At 51.9% G+C, this 23,866-nt stretch overlaps 1 protein-coding gene across 1 annotated transcript; it reads left to right on the top strand.

Moving 5' to 3' along the window:
• Positions 1-5,162: 5,162 nt before the first annotated feature.
• Positions 5,163-13,191, top strand: PNPLA5 (patatin like domain 5, triacylglycerol lipase; the record flags this gene model as incomplete). The annotated part of the gene is made up of 6 exons (XM_082635301.1): positions 5,163-5,279; positions 6,661-6,721; positions 7,870-8,055; positions 10,003-10,135; positions 12,417-12,533; positions 13,119-13,191. The coding sequence occupies 6 exons, from the start codon at positions 5,163-5,165 to the stop codon at positions 13,189-13,191; spliced, it is 687 nt and encodes a 228-aa protein (XP_082491427.1).
• Positions 13,192-23,866: the final 10,675 nt, after the last annotated feature.

The raw sequence follows: 23,866 nt of genomic DNA, 5'->3' as shown, positions 1-23,866 counted from the left end.
GACCTCGGGATGCAGGAAGGCTGTCGAGGTCCAGTCTGTACACGGTGGAGGGAACTTGGAGCACTTCAAACACTGCCCCGGGCTGTGGGCTGGTCTCGCTGCATCTTTACCCCCTACCTGTGCTTTCCGGGCTGAGCTGCAGCCACTCTTTGTCCTCTCTCGGGGGTCTTTTCCCCAGCCCTCCTCCACTCCCCTCACCAAGCCAGGGGGCCAGGCAGAGCCCAGTTTGACTGCTGATTACTGTGACCTGGGCAGGTCACACACTCTTGCTGAGCCTCAGTTTCTGCCTCTGTAAAATAGGTGTGTGTACTCAGCACACGGCCCCTGGGGGCTCAGTGTTCAGCTCAGCACAAAGTGCAGAGGCCCAAGTCTCCCTGAATGTGGAATTTGGTGGGAAAATGATGGTGTCTGAACACTCTGCATCTTATTAGGTATCTAAGATTTGTGTTAGAGGAGAAACACCACCCCATCGCTGCACCCCAATCCCCTGACAAGTGAACCCCTGCTTGTTCCTCTCAGGAGCTAGTGCAGGACAGTCAGGTGGGAAAGGGGAACACCTTCAATTCAACCCTTCTGGAAATTTCCCTCTTCAAAAGAGTGCTCCATCTACACACCTGGTATGGAGAGAGATGTCCAGAAACCAGGACGCCTTCACCAGCCTTCTTTACACATATGCAGAGGAGGCGCAGGTAGTTTTGTTCCCACCCATGTGAGTGTGTTTTTGGGGTGAGGCCCTGATGACTCGCCGCAGACGGGTTCTGAGCTGACTCTGGTGACAGGCCTCGGGGTCCCTGATGCTGTGGCCCCAGTGTGGGAGTCTGTGTGGAGGGCCCGGGGCTTGTTTGCTTGCTTTCCCTATTTTTATTTATTTATTTTTTGGCTGCACCGAGTGGCATGTGGGATCTTAGTTCCCTGACCAGGGATCGAACCTGTGCCCCCTGCAATGGAAGTGTGGAGTCCTAACCACTGGACCCCCGGGGAAGTCCCAGGTGCTTTCTTTAAACTTTTAAAGTGTCTGTGACCCCAAGAGGGTGAAGACCCACCCACTGTCCAGGTCTGTGCCTCGAGGCTGACATGAAGCAAAGCTCTGCAATGGGCGGGAGCAGAGAGAGGCCCAGGCGGGCCCAACCTCATCCCAGCACCTTCTCCAGGGGCTTCTGGAAGCCCCTCTGATGCCTCCCTCAGGCAGAATCAGAGGCAACTTGGGTTTTGCCATGTGACTCCGGGCCAGCCCCTTGCCCGCTCAGGGCCATAGCCCCACCCCATCAGGACATTTGCAGCTGGGCATGGTGGGTGGGCCTCACTGCATCCCGCTTGGGAGCAGCAGTGCCCAGGATCAGGTGTAGAGGGAGCCTCCACAGGCCCCAAATGTCGTTCGGGGTGGAGAGCCCAGAGCCGGAAATTGTGAAGGAGGGAGGGAGGGGCCTCCGCAGGACAGACCCCCGCTCCACCCCTGTGCCGTCTGGGCCAGCAAGCACCCTGACACCCAGACAGGGTGATGTCCACAGGGGCAGGGTCCAGTCAGCCCTCGGGGGTACATGGGGGCTGATCAGGACCCAGGCCTCCTCACAGAGGCCCCCCACCTTGCCCCAGACCTACTGTGGTTTGCGCATGGCATAGGGGTCATAAGTACCAGCTCTGTGACCTGGGGCAGGGCTGAGAAATGGGGCTGAGGCCCCCTTCCTGGGAGGGTCGCTGAGATGAATGAAAGTCCACCTGGAGTGCCTGGAACAGTGTCCAGCAGGGAGTAGACGCTCAAGAAATGGTAACTGATGGTGTGACGGTTATTGTTACTGCTGCTATTTTTTTTTCAGCATTGCACAGAATCATTTTGTTTATTTATTTTTTATTATCCTTTTAACATTTTGTAATTAATTTTTTTGGAGTATAGTTGCTTTACAATGCTGTGTTAGTTTCTGCTGTAGAGCAAAGTGAACCAGTTACACGTATACCTATATCCCGTCTTTTTTGGATTTTCTTCCCATTGAGGTCACCACAGAGCATTCAGTAGAGTTCTCTGGGCTATACAGTAGGTTCTCACTAGTTATCCGTTTTATACATAGTAGTGTATATAGGTCAATCCCATTGTTTTTACTATGAATATGGTGTTTGCCAGGAAATTTGCTGGGGATGCAGAAATGAATGCTTCGTGGTTCCTGCTCTCTGGAAGCTTATGGGCTAGTGGCCAAGACACATACATGTATAATCAAGGATAGGAAGTCCTATAACAGGGCAATAGTGATTTTTTTTTTTTTTTTTTTTTGCTGTACGCGGGCCTCTCACTGCTGTGGCCTCTCCCGTTGCGGAGCACAGGCTCCGGACACACAGGCTCCGCAGCCATGGCTCGCGGGCCCAGCCGCTCCGCGGCATGTGGGATCTTCCGGGATCGGGGCACGAACCCGCGTCCCCTGCATCGGCAGGCGGACTCTCAACCACTGCGCCACCAGGGAAGCCCGCAATAGTGATTTTAACCACAACAGCAACAATAATAATAGTAGCTAGTATTAATGCTGCTGAGAGCATGTGCTATGTAATGATCCCTATGCTAGGAGCTGTACCTGGATTTTGCTTAATGCTTGCAATAACTCTATGAGGTAAGTAATACTGTTGCCCCCTTTTACACATGAGGAAACCGAGGCTCAGAGGTGGAGTGACCGACCCAGCGCCCACAGCCAGCAAGAGGCAGAGCCAGAGCTTGAACCCAGGCAGTCAGATTCCTTCTTCACTGAGGGAAAGGCCACCTCAGTTGGGGAGGAGGAAAGGAGGTCAGGGAGGGCTTCTCAGAGAAGGTGACATTTTCTGGGATTTACACATGCACATCTTAGTTACCCCACCTCCCCCCTGGAGACAGGTACACAGGTGGGCTGGTCCACATCTCTGTCCCCAGTGCCCAGTGCAGGCCCTGGGGCAGGCCAAGGGGACTCGGTGACTCTGATGAAGGAACGCGTGAGGAGCCTCAGCCTCACCTCGGGACCTCGGGCCTCGTTGCCAGCCTGTCTTGCTCACCAGGACAGCCCGTCGCCAGCCTCGCAGCAGGAGCTTCGGGTCCCAGCCCCAAGGCAGGGCCGGTCCCCCAGGGACCAGGGAGAGGGCGGCCCCGCCAGCAGTGTGCTGTGAGGACAGGACCGCGCTGGGAGGGGGTGATCTCTCTGCTGGACGGCTTCCCTGGGGTCTGACAGGAAGGAGCCAGAAATGCGTGTTTAACTACCCTGTATACAATAGATAGCTAGTGGGAACCTGCGGTACAGCACAGAGAGCTCAGCTCCGTGCTCTGTGACGACCTAGAGGGGTGGGATGGGGATGGATGGGAGGGAGGTCCAAGAGGGAGGGGATATGTGTATACAGAGAGCTGATTCCCTTTGTTGTACAGCAGAAACTAACACAGCATCGTAAAGCAAAAAAAAAAAAAAAAAAAAAAAAAAACGCGTTTACGACAGGGTGGGGTCCACATCCAGCTCCCACCCCAGCTGCCTGGGATTCTCACAGCCTTGGTCAAGCCCACCTTCCACAGACTCTCACATCAGCCCTGCCCCGTCACTCCCTCGCCCCACTGGCCACCGTTATCACTGGCCCCTTCCTCTCACCGTGAATGCCTGTGCATGCTGGCCCCCAGCCCTCTTCCTCAGTGTGACTGCAGGGCTCACCTTGGTGCTGGCCACCAGCCCGCCAGGTGATGGGGGGCTGGGGCCAGGTGGGGGTGGTGCGGAGATGTCAGAACCCACGTGTGTGTTGGGGTGGAGGGCACACAGGGACCACGAGGTTTGGGGAAAGGGCCCCAAGTGCTTCTGATGCAGCCCCCGCCCGCCCCAGCTCGAAATCCAATTTAAAAAATTGGAACAGTGTACGGTGCGCTGAAAAGACTGGAATGTGTGTTTCCACAATGTGCGTTGGCACGCAGACACAGAATTTTACTTTGAAAAACCCCTCGTATCTATTTAAAGTGACCTGGAGGCATTTTCAATGACAGCAACAGGTTCCCCTTGAAGAAACTTGGAGGAGAGCTACAGAGGAAAGAGGAGGCAAAGCCAGCCTTGAGAACATGCACCCCACTTTGAAAACATCGGAGAAGGATCCCCGCCAACAGCAAGCCCAGAGTAACTCTGAATGGTGGTCGCTGTGATGACGGATCTTGGAAGAAGGAAGGTCTTCACAGACCAGCCTTCAGAAGGGGCACAGCTGAGCAGGAGCAGCTGGCCTGCTTTCTGGAAGAGAAGGCAGCTGACTCGCAACAGAAGCCCTGGGCTGACCCAGCTGGCAGGGCACAGATGGGAAGGATGAGGTCATCCAAGATACCAGCACATGAGTAGCTGCCCCAGGGGGCATAAGGAGCCTCAGGGAACACGAGACCCCCTGGGCTGGAGTTTCTGGCAAGAATCTGTCTCCAGAAACAGCCCTGAGATGGGGCGGGCCTGCCCTGTTACCCAGAGAGGCCGGAGGGAGAGGGAGGGAAGCTGCAGGCATGGCCACCTCCTCTGTGCCTGAGATTCATAAACACTCAGGAGGACTGAGTAGGGCATGTGGCTACCTGGGTCCCTCGGGGAAGGCGGGACCAGGCTGGGATGGGCGCCAGCATCTGGGTGACCTCAGGGCCCAGTGGTCAACACACAAGAATTCACCAGATTAGTTTACTTCTTAAAAGCAGGAGTAAAAGCCAGGGACCGTAGGAAACCAACTCAAAGGATTCTTTTTTTAAAAAATTAATTTATTTTATTTTATTTATTTATTTTTGCCTGCATTGGGTCTTGGTTGCCGTGTGCGGGCTTTCTCTAGTTGTGGAGAGCGGGGGCTACTCTTCATTGCAGTGCGCGGGCTTCTCATTGCGGTGGCTTTTCTTGTTGTGGAGCACGGGATCTAGAGTGCAGGCTCAGTAGTTGTGGCTCGTGGGCTCTAGAGCGCAGGCTCAGTGCTTGTGGCGCATGGGCTTAGTTGCTCCGCGGCATGTGGGATCTTACCGGACCAGGGCTCGATCCCATGTCCCCTGCATTGACAGGCAGATTCTTAACCATTGCTCCACCAGGGAAGCCCATCGAAGGATTCTTGACCTCTGCCAAGGAAGACCACAAGAGATACAGGTTGTTCCCCAAATAATTCACTGGGAAAATGGGGGAGGGCGGGGCAGGCCGGCTGGCGGGGCTCTGACAGCAGTAGACACTGGAGAGAGGATGGCTGGACTGGGGAGCAAACAGGCGGGATCACGATTGAGAAGGGAGGGTTGGTGGGACGTGGTGACCAGCCTCCGGTGCTCTGTGGATGTGCTCCTGTGCAACACTGGCCTCCAGGTGCCTATCTCTGGGAGACCTTGGACAGCCACCCCAAGATTTGCAAAATCCAGTTCCTGAAGCACAAAATACACAGAAACTCAGCCTGACACCCAGGCCTCCTGCTGTCCCGCCCCCCCTCCTGCCCACATGGGCTACACTGGGTTCTCATCCTTCCCTACTCCTCCCTGCCCCAGTGCCTTTGCTCATACTCCTCCCTCTGTGCCTGTCCTCTTTTCCCTACCTGATGAATCCTTGCTCAACCTCCTGATGAATCCTTGCTCAATCTCCAAGGCCCAGCTCAAACATTGCTCTTCCTCTGAATCCCTGGACATGTCTCCAAGGAATGGCTGGCCCCTGAACTCCACCCTTCTTAACCCACACTGGCCATCCCAACCCGTCCCAGCCCGTCATCCCTGCTTGTGTGTCTTCCTCCATGGATGATGGGCTCCCTGGGGGCAGCCACCCACTCACTCCTCTTGGAGACACCAGGGGTCTAGGAAGCAGTACGTGCCAGGAGATGTCAATTTCTTTCTTTCTTGGGTTCTAGACCTGCACTGTCCGATGTGATCACCACCAGCCACTTGTGCTACTGAGCACTTAAAACATGGCTTGCTGAAAATTTAATATCCTAATTGAGGTGTGTTTTAAAAGCAAAAAGTTTAGAAGGCTTAGGGAAAAAAAGAATAAAATCTCTTATTCTTGTTTATATTTATTGCAAGTTGAAGTGATAATATTTTAGATATATTGAGTTAAATAAAATACATTATTAAAAGTAATCTTACCTCTTTCTTTTTACTTTTTTTTTTAACATCTTTATTGGAGTATAATTACTTTACAGTGGTGTGTTAGTTTCTGTTTTATAACAAAGTGGCATTTAAAAGTGGCAGAGCTCCTTCCTGGACCTGCGGGTACTTTTTCCCTATGAGTGGGGCTCTGTTTGAGACAGACAGGGCTGAGCCTCGACACTCCTCTGCCATCTCAGGCTGGTTCTGGTGGTGAACATCAAAGGGCAAAGGGAACCACCATGTATTGATCTACAGGGAACCAGGAATCTCTGGCTAGGCCTTGTTATCCTATTTCTCAGGGGATGGAACTGAGGCCAGAGAGGAGGGTCTGGAGCAAGAGCCCCCAGCCAGGGAGTCTCAGAGACAGAAAGTGAATGAGACTGCGGGGAAGAAGGCAGCTGAAGCAGATCTGTTCCACCTGAGGTCCTGGGACCCTCTCTGCCCAGTGCTGGGCAGGGACCCTCAGGGTCCTTGAGCCCTGCTGAGGGGTCTCTTGGGAAGCAGAGGCTGCCCTGGGATCACTTCCTGTTGAAGATGAGTCTCTGGCCTGTGACCACCAGCTCGAGGGGCAGGTCCAGGCCTTCCCCATCCCACCCTGACCTATGTGTTGGCAGGTAGTGGCCGACAACTGCAGACAAGGCCACCTGGATGCCCTGAGGTTCCTGGAGAGATGCGGTAGGTGGCAGCCTCCACGGTAGCTGGGGATCGCCCCCCACGTGAGTGCCCGGTGGATCCCGGTTTTCAGCTGCTTGAGTTTTTAGCGACCTCGACTCACTCATTCTCTTCCTCAGCGTCTGCTCTGTGTTTGGCCTGAGCTGGGGACACAGAGAAGAATCACACACGTGTCCTACTCTCAAGCTGCCCACCACCTGGTGCGAGGGAGACAGATCCAGAGAGAGCATTTCCCCAGGGTGATGGAGGGATGCTCAGGGCCGTGGGAGCCCAGCGGGGGCACCAAACCCAGCCCAATGGGTTGGGTGGGCAAGGAGGGCTTCCTGGAGGTGGTGATGTATAAGCTGGGTTTTAACTAGTCATATATAGACTATAGAGAGATTGAGGATGGAAAGGAAGAGGGCACTCTAGGCAGAGGGAAGAAGGGCAAGAGCAAAGGAACAGAGCTTGGTACCTTGAGGGCACATACCTCAGTGGGGCCGCAGGAGAGCGTGTGTGTGTGTGTGTGTGTGTGTGTGTGTCACTCACTGTGTGAGTGACAGAGCACTGGGTGGGCCAGAGAGGTTTTCTTAGCTGGAGAGCTTGGATGTCATCCCACAGGGCAATGCTCTTCAAAGTGGTAGAACTGAGATTTGAACTCAGGCCATCTGGCTCCAGAACCCTTGCCCTGACCCCTACTCTACAGCCCCAAACACACAGCAGCTGGAAGCATTTGCTGAGCACATAATATGTGCCCAGACCTGGGCTTGAGCTTTACATATTTATCACATTTAATTCCAGACCTGGGCTTGAGCTTTATATATTTATCACATCTAATTCTCGGAACAAGCGTATGCAGCAGGTCTTAATTTTCCCCTTTCCCAGGGAGGGAAAGCAAGCATGGAGCTGTTAGGTCACAGAGCTATAGCAGGTGGTGACCACAGGATCTGAACCTTGGGCTGAGTCTTCAGGGCCTGGGGTCTGTTAACCACTAGCAAGTGCATAGGAATCAGGGGGCAGAGCAGGGCTGGGGAGCACAGGACGAAGTCATTCAGGACAAGCCCCGGGTCCATCCATCCTGGGGCAAACGGGTCCCCAGAGCTGGGGAGGTCACTGTCACCGGGAGGCTTCAGATGTGCTGACCTGTTGTATCCCTCCTCTCCCCGACCCAGGACTCACCAAGGAGCCAGTGCTGTGGACGTCGGTATCTAAGGAGCCCCCAGCCCCAACTGATGGGACCCGGGATGCTGACTGTGACAGAGGCCAGAAGGCGGGCCTGTCTCTCAACTGGGCAGCGCCCAATGTGCTGGTCAGGAATGTGCTCGATGTTGAGCAACTCTCCCCGGAGCTGGAGGCTGCTACTGCCCCTCCCGTCCTATACTTGCTCACCTACCAGCTGCCCTGCACGCAGGGTCCTGGGGCCAGGGACCCTGCCCTGAAGGTGCTCGTGGTCTGAAAGAGGACAGGACTCATTTATCGACAATCTACTAAGTGCTAGGCATGGTGCTGGGGCTCCTTTCATGTTGCCCCCTTCACTCCTCACCACAACTGGGGGCCTGTTTTTCTTAGCCCATTTCACTGATGAGGAAACTGAAGCTCAGAGAGGGGAAGGGGCTCACCAAGGTCTCAGAGCCTGCGACTGGGGGATTCGAACACATGTCTGTGTCTGAGAAAGCCAGGTGTTTGCCCACTGCCCAGGGAAGGGCAAGAGGTGCTGAGGGACAGAGGAGAGGCACACACAGAAGGTTCTGGACTCTCCAGATGGAGATGGACTCGTCATCCCCCCCAATAATTCTCTGAGGATGGTACTGAATTGTCGCCATTGGACAGTTGAGGAAACCATAGCACAGAGAGCTTAAGTGACTTGCCCAAGGCCACACAGCTAACAAACCATTTAGTCAGCTCCCCTGCTCGGTGACCTACACGTCACAATTGCCGCAACGGGAAAGGATAGGCACGTGTAATGGGAGTGCGAGTTTGAGTGGCATCTAAGTGAGACTTGAAAGGAGGAGGTGGCCAAGCAAAAGAGGGGGAAGATGAGCATCCAGGTAGCGGGCACAGCAGTTGCAAATGTCCTGGGTTTGATGGGGGAGAGTTGGAGGCCCCTGTGGCTGAAGGAGGGGTGGGGTAGCAGAGATGAGCCTGGGGAGGCTGGGAGGGTGGGGCAGGCGGCCTTGAAAGCTGCAGGAGGCGAGAGAGATGGAGAGCCCCCGGGGTGGGGGGCGACCCCTCCTTTTCAGAGTTCGCTACGGCTCTGATCTCTGGGTCTAGTGTTTGCTGTACTTAGCCAGGAGGGGACAGGCTGACACGGTGGGAGGCTGGGTGGAGAGATGATGGTGGTCGAGGCCAGAGCAGGGACAAGGGGGTGGGCAAGGGGATGAGGAGGGCACCTCCTTCTGCGTAGGAGACCACACAGGGCACGCAGAAGGGGGCCTGGATCTGCGCTGAGCCCCTGAGGTCCAAGCTTGGGGCTCTGGGACTCTGGCAGTGTCTCTGCAGCCACATGGGGGCACCAGAGAGGCTTTCAGATGGGGCACTAGACCGACACCGCAGGCCCCGCCCTTAGCCCTTACACACATCCCTTGATCCTCACCTTCCCCAGGGAGGTAGGTCCTGCCCGTGTCCCCATTTTTCAGAGGAGGTGACCTAGGCTCAGGAACAGGAAGGGACCCATCCTAGGCCACATGGCATGTAACGGGGTGCCAGGTCCTGGGACTGTTGTTCGTGAACCCCGAGTCGAGGCTGGTGGTGTGTGCGTGGCTGAGCCATGGTCTGGAGGCCGGGATTCGGGCTCTGGCTCTGCCCCGGCCAGGATGCTGGGCCCTTCCACTCTGGTCCGTTAAGGGGCTGGGGCTCGGGAAGTGGTCACATGGTCACAGCTGCTGTTATTAATACCGCTGATGTGTTGCTGTTAGCCAGGGAAGTATGGAGGGACACTTGTCTCACCCTGGGGGCCACAGCAGACTTTCCAGAGGGGCGGGAGAGATGGAAGCAGCGTGGGGAGCCCGACAGGCCTTGGGTCCATCCTGGCCCTGCCACTTCCCGGCAATGGGCTTGGGTGAGTCACTTCTCCTCTCTGAGCTTCAGTCTGCTCATCTGCGAAAGGGCCGCACTGTCATTTCAAGAATAACGAGGGAGCCTGGTAGGGGTTCCATAAATGCAGCTGCTTCCTCTGCAGACCAGCCGAGGGTGGGGTGTCCTCCATGACCTGTGCGAGGTAGAGAGGGGCTCCGGCTATCTTTCCTAAGGGTGACCTTGAGGGGGTGGCTGGGGGGAGGGGTGGGCCACCACGGCCTCTCTTGTAGCGCTGAAGAAAGCCTGTCTGAGGGACCCCCGCACCTGGGCTTCCTTCTGCCAGGCGGGCCCTGGGTGGGCGCTAACGTACCTGCTGCTGCCTTGCGCACTGCCCTTTGAGTATGTCTACTTCCAGAGCAGAAGGTGAGGCCCGGCCAGGGGTCCTGGGAAGGGCCTGGCTCGTTGAGACCAGTGCCCATGGCAGGAAGGGTGGCCAGAACACTGCGGGGGCAGAGCCCGGCTGGTGTCCCTACGCCGCCTGCTGTTGGCTGCATGACCCCGAGGAGTCTTGTGGTCTCTTCTGCAAGATGGGACTGATGGGGAGGCGGGGTAGCAGCTGTGACCCATCAATACATTGGAAACAGGGCTGGCCGTCAGTGCCTGGCCCCTCCTGCCTCTAGGATCTTTGGTCCACTGTTGCACCTGTCAGAGCCTCAGAGAAAATGTGATGTTTCCGAGGATAACTCTAGGGGCTGGTCTGCCTCAGATTAACTGTGTGACCCGGGCCAGGTATCTTGACCTCTCTGGGCCTCAGATTCCTTTTCTACAAAACGAGGCCTTTCCAGGGCAGATTGGCTGTGGTTAGGCCCTCAGTAACTGTTCTAACTCTGCTGGTTAATGTATCACTCTGCATTGTTTGTTCGTTCATTCCATCAATAGCTATTGAGGGTCTACCAAGGGCCAAGTCTGGGCTGGGGGCTGGGAGGCAGCACTGACTCAGACCCAGTTCCTGGCCTTGTGGAGCTCACAGCCCACCGATCATCACACATTCACCTGTGCAATCCAGCTGAGCCTAGGGATACCTAGAGAGGTCTACCCTGGCTGTGGATTCCTAGGAGAGGTCTACACTGGCTGTGAACTGGGACAGTTCACAAGAGGGACTGTCTGGTCAGGAAAGGTTACCTAGAGGAGATATCTTTTGAGCTATCATCTGAAGGATGAGTAGGAGTCCTCTAGGCAAAGAAGGAAGGGAAAAGTGTTCCAGACGGATGAAAGAGCTTGTGCAAAGGTCCTGGGGCAGAAGGCAGAAGGGAGTAAGGCTCATCTGAGGAACAGAAAGGGGGGCTGCTGTGGCTGGGGCCAAAATGTGGAGTGCGTACAAGGTGGGGCTGAGGAGGCTGGCAAGGGTTGGACAGACAGGAGTCTGTAGCCAGGTGAGGGGTGTGGTCTTTATCCTGATGGTTGCATGAAGGCAGTGAAGGGTTTGGGCAGGAAAGTGTCATGGAGAGATCTGTATTTTTAAAACTTCTCTATTCCCTACAAGAAGGTCTATGACAGTGAGCCACAAGTCTCTGTCCTGCTCCATGCTGAGTTAATGACTAGGTCATCCCTGCCGTCTAAATTGCTGGTGACCCAAAGCTGGGAGACAGCTTTCTGCTGACATGAATTTTTCTTATGCTGAGCTTCTAGACTGAAACCACAGGTTGAAATCAAAAAGGATAAATTCAAGTGCTAGCCTTTGCATTTAAAAAAAATCCATTTATGAGTATTGATGGGGAGGCCTGCCCAGACCGCAGGGAAATTCATATTTGGTATTTTCTGTAACCTACAATCTCAATGTATAGGCTGCAATAATAGAGGTAGAAGGTCCAGAATAAATGAGGGGACAGTCCACTGTCACACTACACCCTGTGGACTGACTGTCTGCCCAGTTTGAGGCTCTGGTTTAGAGGCCCTTTGAAGGGCAGTACATTGGGAGGGGAGGCCCTGCAGTGTCCAGTAAGCCTGAGACGGTGCCTGGCCAGGTATCCCCTCAGCCACAGTTGGATGATGCTGCCCTCTGCTGGTCCTGAGTGGCCACAGCAGCCATGAGAGGGCGCTGAGCAAGAGAGGACCAAGGTCAGATGTGTGTCTAGGAAGTCGCTGGCTGCCGAGAGGGTAGTGGATGAAGGGGCGTGGAGGTTGGAGGGCAGGGGCTGGTCTGGGGAGGAGAGAGAGGAAGGGACAGAAACACGGAGGAGGTGAGGTAATGGTCCTCACTTGGCTGTGAGAAACTGAGGCCCAGAGAGGTTCCCTGACCCACCCAGGTCACGCAGCTGATGAACAGGGGAGCGGGCTGCATCCCGAGCCAGCCTGACCCCAAAGCCCCACCCTTTCCACCCCTGGGCTTCCCACTTGTGCCCTGTGGAGTTGAATACCTAAAGGGCCCAGCGGCCTCCACCAAGTTCAGAGTCCCTCGGGGATCGGTCCCCACCCCCTCAGGCCTCTGCAGGTGCCTGTGTGTCCAACCTGCTCTGTGGTGGAGCCAACACCGCCGGTGCTTCATACCCCCCCTTCCCCTTCCTTTAGCCTTGGCGCCTCTTTGCAGGGCCCCCCTGGCTCTGCTCTGGACCAGAGGGGGGGGTGGGGTGGGCAGGGTGGGCTTGGCGGGGCTGCACGCTTGCTCTTGGCCGGGTGGCGAAGCTGTTGCCGCCTCTCCCTCCAGGGTGGTGGTGTGGCTGCCCGACATGCCGGCCGACCTGCGGTGGATGCGGGGCTTGCTGAGGAACTTGGTCCTCAAAGTCTATTCCAGGACGAAGGACCAGCTCCTCGGGCTGGTCAGGTGAGACGGGCAGACTGGGGCAGAGCAGGAGTGGCTGAGCTGGGAAGGGAAGGCACCAGCTGTTTCCCTGGACCCTGGACAGGCAGTCACACCATCCGTTTCCCTGTCCATCCATCCGCGCAGCCCCCAGCACATGTGTTTGGTCCCTGCTGTGGGCTAGACCTGTGATGGACTAGATGCAGCAGCTGACCCAGCACATCGGTCAGTCTGGGGGGAGTCACTCTGCCTGCTTCACAGAGATGGGCTGAGCTCACGGAGGACGAGTGGATCTCCCTGGTCTGCCAGGTCCCCACCGGTCCTTCTGCCATCTTTCCAGACATCTCCATGGGCCCTGTGTGGGGTCTGGGGTGAGGCTGCCCGCCTCTCCCCGACCTGCCCTCCCTTCTGGCTGGAGATCACGGCAGTCCTCCCACACCCAGTGGAAATCAGTGCAGCGCTCCCAGGGAGTGGCACCCTGGAACCTTCCTGCAGTCTCTGCTCAGCCAGAAAAAGGGCTTATTGCAGGGTCTGGGAGAAGAGAGATCCAGGCTTCACCCAACCCCAAGCTCTGAAAACCACATTCGCTGACTTCTTCTTCCTCTGCAGCCTACTGGTCACCAGCCCCCTCCAGCCTGAGGCTGCTCCTCCCAAGGAGCCCAGACCTGCCCATCAGGCCTGAGGGGACCAAGTTGGACCAGCCCAGTGACTGGCCTCTCCTGAATTCCATCGTGGCCCTGGTCCTGTGCCTACATCTGCCCCCAGTCCTTGAGTCCTGACCCATCTCTCCGAGCTCAGAGCCTGGCCCCTAGCCCAGGGTGGGCACTGGAATTGTCAGCCACATGGAGGACCGAGAGGACAGAGACTCTTGTCCCAGGCCTTGTGGGCAGGTGGCCTCCAAGGGCTGGAAGAGGGCCCCCGAATCCTTCTGTAGCCCCCGCTCCTGGGGCCCCGGGTACTTCTTTTCTGGGCAAGGTGCAGCCTCTTAGTCCACCCTGGGTTGCCAGGTGCCCAAGACACCCTGCGTCTGTCTCATCAGTGGCAGAAAGGAAGGCGGGAGCTGAGGTACACATCTTGGTTCTGGAATTTCCATATGGGGGGACTGGGGGCAGAATCTCCTGAGAAGAGGGCTTTGGGTGCCATTGTAGAGCTGCTTGCAGGGCACTGAAAGATGGAAAAATGCCACATGCTCATATCAGATTGGGGAGCAAGTTGAAATGATGGGGTGGGGTGTGCCTCCCCTCACATCCTTTCTCTGTCCTGCACCAGCCCTCGGGGGTGACCCATGGTCTACGTCACTCTAGAAACCTTGACCTCTGACTTCCTCTGGGTCCATCGGCAGGGAACCCCTGACTGGAGATGAGAGGGTGGGAGGAGAGAGAGGGATTAAAATCTTTTCAGAATCCCAGCTGCATGTGCTTCTTCTGGGGTTCCAAAGGCCCCTGGATGCCACCACACAGCGCTCCCCGCCCCTTGTTCCTCAGGGAGGGTTAGCAGGGAGCAGTGCCTCCAGCCCCGCCGCCCCCTCCCCCTCTCGGGCACAGAGGATGCTGGGGCACCACACTGCCTCGGGCCTCTCCTAGGAATGGCTGCTGTTCCTGTCCTCAGAGCAGAGCCCACACTACGCCCCTGGCCAGGCCCTGTAGGGACTCTCAGCCCGAGGAGGGGTGGGGAGGGCGGAGAAAGGGAGGCGGGTGTGAGAGAAAAAGGAGCAAAGGGGTAAATATGTGAGCAAAAGACATATTCATGCATGCATTTGACTTACACTTAATGAGTTATAGGCTCTGGGGACACAGCTGTAAACAAAACTTGCATTCTGGTGTGGGTGCAAGAGCAGATGCTAAACTGCAAATGGGAAAAATATGAAAATAAGATCATCCCGAGGAGTGGCAGTGCTGTGAGGAGACGGGAGGCTGAGAATGACGGTGGGGAGGTTTTCAGGAGGAGCAACATGGGACCAGGTGGTCTGGGAAGGCTTCTCGGAGGAGGTGGTATTTGAGGTAAGACCTGAGATGAGAAGTGAGAGCTGGGGAAGAGCTTTGGGAGCAGAGGGAACAGCGAGGGCCAAGAAGGAAGAGCGAGGGCCAAGGCCCTGGGCTGAGAATGAAGTTGGTCTGTTCAAGAAACTGAGCAGCCAGTGTGGCTGGACCATGAGAGTGACGGGGTGCACTGTGGGTGGGGCATGGAGGGCACCGTCCCCGTGATAAGGGGTTTGGATTGGGCAGTCATTGGAGGGTCAGGAGCAGAGAAGCAAAAAGGTGAGTGAAGAGTGAGTGACATCCAGGAGGGCTTGGGGATGGGGGTGGAGGTGAAAGGGAGAGAGGAGAGGGACGGGAGAGTGAGGACCTGCAGGAGGGTCTCCAGCTCCCAATCCATCTCCATGAGCCGAGGGGCCTGAGCTGGCCTTTTCCCCATCCTGCTGTCAGCTGCATGGGGGCAGGCACAGATACTAACCCCCGCAGCAGGAAGGGGGCTGTCCTCCCTTGAGTCAGGTAATCTCCAGGCCCTGGTGGTCCTCTCTGACCAGAGCTGGGATGCTCTGTCCCCACTCCCACGTTCTGGGCTTGGAATTTCCTCTGCCAGTGGAGAGGGAGGCCTGGCCACGTGGGTCTCCAGATTAAGGATTTAGAGACTCAGGAAGCCTCTGAGAATATTCTTGCTCCCTTGTCCTTTGTCCCCATCAAGGACACAGGCCTCTATTCCCATGGGCATCAGGCCTCCCCTCATGACCCCCTCTCTCGTCAGTTCTTTGGGGCTTGCCCTGGGGCCACCTTTGTCCCCATTGCTTTGTTTTGTGTCTTAGATGGGGAGAGAGAATCCCGCCTTCCTCTCCATCATCCTCCTTCACTCAGCTGCATGTTGTTAAATGTTCCTGGCTTACTTGTAATACTCTGAGAACTATTCTTTGGTCTTTATTATTTGTGGCTCATGTGTCAAGGTCATCTATTCTCAGCTTGATAATTGCAGAGACTTTTCACAAGCATTGCTCATGGTACTTCACAGTCCATAAGTACTTTCCTGCTTTCTCTTTTATTTAGCTCTTAGACGCTGTCTCATGTGGCTTTCCCCCATTGATCCCAGCTCTGCACTCTGAGCCCATGGACCCCGCCTGCTCCCTCTGCCTGGGGGCAGCCTGGCAGGGATGGAAAGGTGGTGACCTGGTCCCTCTGAGGCTGCACTTCCCTATGGAGAACAGCCCATGCCTTACGACCACTCCTCAGGGACATCCCCAACCCAGGCAGGCTGCTCAGTAAGCTCCAGCCCCTTGTTTGTCCAAGTCCCTCTAGACACATGGGGTCCAGCACTGCCCTCCATATGATAGGAGCAGCACCGGGCCTGAATTGCCTTTCACCTCCCACCTCCTGGTCACTGCACCCTATTAATGTGGTCTCGGAAAGAATGAGCTTGGTTTGAGCAACCCCTGTGGCTTTCACTGAGCCACCATCCACCCACAGTGCCTTGCTCTTCCTTTAGCCTAAAGATGGTTCAGCTGACAAAGCAGACAGCCCAGGAGCTGATCCAGGTCAGAGCTCCCTGATTTGTTACCTTTACGGACTCCTGACACAGCCCTGAGGTATGACAGAACAGAGGACGGATCCTGGGCTCTGAATTCAGGTCGACTCATGTTGGAGTCCCATCTCTGCAACTTCGCATTGAAGTGACCTAGGGAAATCCCCTTACCTGTCAGAACCTCAGTTTCCCCCTGTATAAAATGGACACAACAACACATACCTCATGGAATATTTACTTGAGAAAATTAAACGCTCCTTGCAGACTACGTCATATGATAGGGATTGCTGCTCAGAGAGGGAGAGCAGGGAGTGACAGTGCATTAGCTACACTTCTGCTCTGTGTTAGACATCAGACCAGGAGGACCTCTGGGCCCCCTTGGGGCCTCATACTGACCCTGGGTGGGGGACAGTCCAGACAAAAGTCAGGGGAGCTGAGATGGGGCCAGGACCTTTATGATGTCAGAGCCCTCCTGGACCCTACACCATGGTGTCCCATCATGTGTGCTAAAGTCACGGGGCCACCACCCTCCTCTTTCTTCTGGGGTCCCAGCCAAGGACCTCTCAGGGCCCTGGGGCCTGGTAGAGCCGTGTGGCTCCATTCTTGAGCCACGTTTCTACGCTGACTGCAAGCCCCCTGCCCTGGCTTTCTGAATGCCAATTGTCTGCTGTGTGTGTCCTGATGCCTGAGGCAGATCTCTGCCCCAAGGAGCCCACATGCCTTTATTGCTATGTCTGTGGAGGTAATAGGGAATCTAACCCTCACACGTGCACACAACTTACAGTTTTCAAAGCCAATCATCTCAGTTAATTCTCACAGCAACTCTGGGAGGTAAGCATTATTCTCCCCCATTTTATGGGTGACAAAACCGAGGCACAGAGAGGTTATGTGCATTGGTAAGTGGTAGAGCTGGAAATGTCCAAGTGTGTGCTCCAGACAGCAGAAAGATCCCTGGAGCATCACAGCTTCATTGTGCACCTGGTCTACGATGCTGGGCAAGTTCTTTCCTCAATCAATTCCTCATTTCTTTGTCTTTAAAATCACTAGTTGGCTTCTAAGGGGCCTCCAGCTCTGCTCTGAGCCCATAACATAGACAGTTAATACCACTGTGGTCAGAGGAAGGAGAGATGGTTCCAGGAGGGGATTAGCCACAGAGGAATAGGTTTCTGAACTGAGTCTGTACGGAAGCCTAGAATTTAGATTGGCAGAAAGCCATTCCAGGAGTGGAGACTGCAGATGCAGAGGCAGGTTGGGGGTAGCAAGTTAAACAGATGAGGAATCTGAGGCTCAAGAGTTGTGATGTGCCTTGTCCCACGTCCCACAGCAAGTCAGTGGTAGAGCTAGAGTTCTAGCCCAGGTCAGGCTGTGGTTCCATCCCGTCTGCACACTAGAATGCTGGGTAGAAATATTGATGCTCAGGTTTCTTCTGCAGAAATTCTGATCTTGAACCTGATCTAGACCTGTCTGGGCAGGAATGTGGTTGGAGCTTGTAGTCCCTGGGCACTAGTGTTCTCAGGGGCCATCCTGTGGGTATGACCACCTGCCTGAGCCAGTACCCTGTGACTCAGACTTCCTTAATGTCACCTGTGGCAAGCAGGCTGGTATGTGCCAGTCTGTGTCTGGGGTCATGTGAGGCTCGTGGGTGACCTCTGCCCCAGCACTAAATCCTGGCTACGTTAGGCATCCACAGATACCTCAAACCCTCTGAGCTTAGCATCCCACCCATAAATCTGAGAATGTACACTAACTGGATATTTGGTGATGTTAAGGAATAATCATTGCTTTTTAGTTGTGTTAATGTATTGGGAATGTGTTTTCAGAGTTCTTATCTTTTAGAGATCTGTGTCAAAATGTTCGTGGAAGAAGTGATATAATACGTGAGTTGCTTCAAAATAATCTGAGTGGGGAGGGGTGGGTGAGAGCTGATGAGACCTGAGTTGGTAACAGTTGACAGTGGGTGATGGGTACACATTGATATAGAAGTTCATCATGATATACTCTTTAATTTTGTATTTGTTTGACATTTCCTTAATAAAGGAGAATGTAACCTTAAAGATTTGATAGTACATACAAATAGGAAAATATGCATCAAGATAGAACATAAAACAAAGCACACCCAGGGCCCCTGGGTGTTGTGGCTACCCAGAGTGCCAGATTGGGAGGACGTTAGGATCTGGTGAGCTGTGCGCTTTCAGCACTGCGGACAGCGACCGGCGCCGGCTTCCCTGCCTCTTTGCAGCCTTAGGGGTCTCAGAGGGCAGAGAACTTCCAGATTCATATTACTTAGGAAGAGTCTCTGCAGGACAAAAGACCATCCAGCCTCTTAAATACCCCCAGGTAAGGGACGTTTACTACCCACGGGGAAGACCAGGGCTTGGTGGACGGTTTTGGCTCATAAGAAGCTGTTTCCTGCTATTTAAGGATGCCTTTGTCAAAAATGAATCAATTGTATAGACGTGTGTCTACTTCTGGGCTCTCCATCCTTCCATTTATTTATGTCTATGCTTATGCCAATCGCACACTGTCTTGATTTATAGTTTTAAGGTAAATAGCTTTATAGTAAGTCTTGAAATCAGGTAGTGTGGTAGTGTGAGCCTTCCAACTTTGCTATTCTTTTTCAAAATAGTTTTGACTATTCTAATTATTTTGCTTTTCCATATAGATTTTAGAACCAGCTTGTTAATTTCTACAAAAAAGCCCATTGGGACTTTGCTTGGAGTTGCATAGACTCTATGCATGAATTTTGAGAGGAACAGGCATCTTAACAATGTTGAGCCTTCCAATCAATCAACAGGGTATATGTCTCCATTTCTTTAGGTTTTCTTTAATTTATCTTATCAATGTTTTGCAGCTTTTGTTATACAAATCTTGCACGTTTTCATAGATTTATTCCCAAGCACTTAACGTTTTTTGATGCTATTGCAAATGGTATTTTTAAATTTTCGATTTTCAATTGTTTGTTGCTAGTATGTAAAAATAGATGATTTTTGTTTGTTGGCCTTGTGTCTTATGAGCTTGCTAAACTCATTTATTCACTCTAGTAGCTTTTTTTGTAGAGTTCTCAGGGTTTTCTACATTAACAGAGGTTTTTCTTTAGATTTCTATTCTGAAAAAATTAAACCCAAAGAAAAGGTACAAGAAGTAATACAACTGTGGTAGGCAGAATAAAGCCTCCCCCCACCAAAATATGTCCATGTCCCAATGCCCAGAACCTATGAATATGCTATATGTCAAAGGGAATTAAGGTTGCAGATGGAATTAAGGTTGCTAATCAGCTGACCTTAAAATAGATTATCCTGGATTATTTATTGGGTAGACCTAATACAATTATAAGGGACCTTAAAAGTGGAAGAGGTAGGTAGAAGGAGAGTCAGTATCAGAGTAATATGATGTGAGAAAGACTAAACCCGGCATTTATGGCCTTGAAGATGGAGGAAGGGACTGGCCATGAGCCAAGGAAGTGGGTGGCCTCTAGCGGCTGGAAAAGGCAAGAAACTGGCTTTATCCCTAGAGCCTCCAGAAAGGAATGGCGCTTTGCCGACACCTTGATTTTAGCATAGTGACACGTGCATTAGACATATGACGTATATAGAACTGTAAGGTAATAAATTCGTGTTGTTTTAAGCCACTCAGTTTGTGGTAATTCGTTACAGCAGTAATAGAAAACTAATACAACAATGAAATTATACCATCACCTACATTCACCAACTGTGGCATCTGCCACATTTTCCTTCTCTCTCAATGTATATATACACATGCACTCACATACTGTCATAATTGGTTTTTTTTTTGGCAGAACGGTTTGAAAATAATTTGCAGACATAATTATACACTCCCAAATACTTCAGCATGTAACCCCCAAGAAAAAGAACATTCTTTTACATACCCACAGTACAGCTTTAAAACTCATGAAATTTAAAATTAATACAATATTACCAGCTAATATAGAGTCCATATTCATATGCTGCAAATTGTCCCAGGAACGTCCTTGTCAATTATCTTTAGTCTCCTTTTATCTAGAACAGTTCTCTCAACTTTTTTTTTTTTGTCTTTCATGACATTGACATTTTTGAAGAGTACTGGTCAGTTGTTTTACAGACTGTCCTTTGGCTTAGGTCTTGTATTTTGTCCTCATTATTAGATTCAGGATATGAATTTTTGGTGGGAAAACCACATAAGTGATTCTGTGTCCTTCTCAGTACATCATATCAGGAGGCACAGGTGTCAGTTTGCCATGCAAACTAGTGATGTTAATTTTGATCATTTGGTTAAGATGGTGTCTGCCAGATTTCTTCTCTATAAAGTTATCCTTTTTCCTTTGTTATTGATAAGTAATATGTGGGTAGATTGGAAAGATACATTTTCCCCGACGATTCTTCACCCATTGATGGTTTTCGCTTCACATGATATACTTATCTGATTCATTACTATTATTATGGCTGCAAAATGGTGATTTGATAACTCCATCATTCCTTCTATATTTCTTAGTTGCCATTTTACTGAAAAGAAGACCTTTTTCTTTTTTCCTCATTCATTCATTTGTTTTTCTTAGTTTCAGTATGGAAGTTCTTTTTTTCCCACGGTTCCTTTCCTAATTCATTTTAACGTATACCCATTAAAAATATTTTTGTTTAGCTTAAGTACATATATGCATACACAAAGTAAATTGTTATTTAGGTACAAAGTACATACACAAATCTTGTGTACGCCTCAATACTTTTTTTACATGTACAACTATATAGGACATAATTTGCAGGTCCCAGTGCAAGATTAAAATGTAGGGCCATTAATGTAATGGCATTAAAACATGCCATTAAAATTACTAAAATATAAAACTTTTTGCTTTCTTCCACAATCTCTCAGCCTGTCATGGTGTTTTTAATTTTCTATTTAATGCCACTCTCTCCAAAACTGGGGTATTCACGGGGTACCTGCAGACCTTCACAGGAGCTTGGGGGACCCAGCCCATGACTTCCAGAGCAGCCCATTGGCTGCCCATGTCCTCCTGTCAGCTGTGGGGCTGACGCATCTTGCCCTGGCTGGGAGCGAAGACCTCAAGCCAGGCATCACCCCTTCCCACTGGCCTGATGTCCCAAGGGAATTGCAACATCCCCACCAGAGAAATGGATACCTGAATTGATGGTGGGAGAGAGGCTCATCTTTGTTGATTCATCCACCAAATGTCCTGGGGTGCCGCCAGTTTAGGACAGAGAAGGCAGGGATGGTTTCTATCATGCCCCACTCTGAGATGCCATGGGGTGTCAACATCAGACCTGACCCTCTTGGCGCTGGCCCCAAGTCCCCATGGCCACAGGGTTGGGATGCTAGAGAACAGAGGAGTGGGCAGTCAAGACCTTGGAAGGTGGCAGGAGGTGGGACCTCCCATGAGCCAAGGCTCCAAGCCCTCAGCACACACCTCATTGTCCATCAGACTTCACTTATAAAGCACAAGTTCCAAGATAAAATTATTAAGAATTTTAAGATGCTGACCACACACAGAGCATTAAACCCCAAGTGCAGGGCACTTCTGACTCCCCTGGTTGCATGACCGTGAAGCAGACCCTGTGTCTGCATCTGTATCTATATCCACATCTATATTCATCTATACTTATGCCTATATCACCTTGTGGCCATCACTGAGAGCAAGATATAATGTTTCCAATACTCTGGAGGGTACTCTTGTGTCTATTCCCAGTCAACCCCCTCCCACTGCCCCAAATTAAACCCTTTTCTGACCTCTGACCGTAGATTAGTTTTGTTTGTCCTTGAATTGTATATGAATGGAATCATATAACATATTGCCTTTTGTGTTTGGCTCCTTTTGCTCATCATTTTGACTGTGAAATTCACCTGTGTTGTTGCATATACCAGTAATTCTTTTTTTAAATCACTGTGTAGTAAGAATTCCATTGTATGAATATATCACAATTTATCCAGCCTAATGTTGATGGACATTTGAATTGTTTCCAATTCTTGTCTAACATGTGCAAAGTGCTCCTAATTTGATCTTTCAAACTAGCTCCTGTGTTCTTTTGACCTATTCCCAACATTTTTAACAGTTTCTTCTTATTTTTTTTGCCCCAAAAGATATTTTAGGCTCATCTTGTACTTTCTTTGCCCAGCTGTGGAATTAGTCTTTTCTCCAAGAAACCCTGGTTCCTTTTGGTGGGAAGTATTTAGAAACCAAGATTTGGACACTGACTGTGCCTAGTATTGCTGGAATACAGAACCTAAAGGCCTTTTCAGCAAAGATAAGAAATAGATAGTTTTTCAAATAATAAATTCATGTCAATACCTTAGACCCCAAAATCTAAAAAGAGCAAAAGGGTTCTTCCTTGCTCTTCCATAGTGAAACCTCATCTGAAACATCAGCTTATTCATTCCCTCAATTCCTCTAGCCTTTGGCTACCTGTCTCTGTGCCATTACCTAATTGTTCTTAACAATGTCTTGGTGCTTGGAATCTTCTCTTTCATTTTTGTAAAGACATCCTCGGGACTTCCCTGGCGGTCCAGTGGTTAGGGCTCTGTGCTTCCACTGCAGGGGGCACGGGTGAGTTAATGCTCTGCTTGTTCTCTCCATCCACCGTGTACATGTGGCCCACGCCTCTCAGCCCACGTGTGTGGCTCCCTTGCCTGACTGCAAGTGTCTCAGTCCAGGGGAAGAAGGAGAGAGAGCAAGTAGGTCCTGTCCACCTGCTCTGCTCTGGATTCTTGCTGGTGTAGTTTTCTCTGTCCTCTCAACTACAGTACCTAGAGGTAGAGATTATTGTTCCCTTTTCAAAGCCAGGGACACTGAACCTCAGAGAATTAGACCAGGACATTATCATTTTCATCTTTGTGTTCCCCTAGGCATACAGTAGGTGCTTAATACAGGCATACCTCAGAGATATTGCAGGAATGGTTCCAGACCACTGCAATGAGGTAAATACTGCAATAAAGCCAGTCACACGAATTATGTTTACACTGTACTGTAGTCTATTAAATGTGCAATAGCATAATTTTTTTTATAAAAAAAGAATGTACATGACTTAATTAACAAATACTTTATCGCTAAAGATTGCTAACCATCATTTGACAATGCAGGGTTGTCACAAACGTTCAATTTGTAAAAAACAGAACATCTGCAAAACACAATAAAATTAGGTATGCCTGCGTCTGTTTCTTGAGTGAATGGATGAGGGGTTGTACTAAAGCCTCTATAGAATCCTGTTGTTCTCAAAATGTGGTCTGCATAAGAAGTACTTTTTAAATGCAGATTTGCGGGGCACTATCCCAAGAGCCTTGGATATCCCGAGGTCTGCAGCTTGGCCCTGGGAATCTGCAATTAACAGCCCCCTTTCTGCCTTCAGCGTATTGTGAAGCATGTTATTCACAGCTCCCATTACGATCTGAAATTATCTCGGTTGTTCACAAATGTAAGCTCCAAGAGGGCTAGGCTTTTGCCAGTCTCACTGGTCGGGAACCTCGACCAGAGTCTGGTACAGATCGGATGTTCCCTAAATATTTGTTGAATAAATGAATTAATCTTTAAGGTCACTTCTAGCTGGAATGTTTCTGTGTTGAACGCTCGCTGAATGACGGAGTCACTAGGTTGGTAAATGTACGCGTGATGGAGGTGATGCGGACGGAGGGCTGGGAGGAGGACGGCGGACAGAGGTCTTGGTCGGCCCTCGGGGCGGGTGGGTGGCTGCTGCCGGGTGTGGGGCGGGTCGAGCCCGGAGGCGCCACTACAGCAAGTCTGAGGAGGGCAGCCGGCGCGCGTCGGGCGGGGGCCATGACGTCATACCCGCGGAGCGCAGCTTCCACGCCGGCTTGGGCGCCGCGGCGTCGTGACGTCACGGCCACGG

The sequence above is a fragment of the Mesoplodon mirus genome (genome assembly GCF_964341445.2).
Source record: "Mesoplodon mirus genome assembly, chromosome: 11".
In the NCBI taxonomy this organism is placed as follows: domain Eukaryota; kingdom Metazoa; phylum Chordata; class Mammalia; order Artiodactyla; family Ziphiidae; genus Mesoplodon; species Mesoplodon mirus.
Note: the sequence above shows the minus strand (reverse complement) of the source record. Positions and strands in the feature narration are given on the sequence as shown.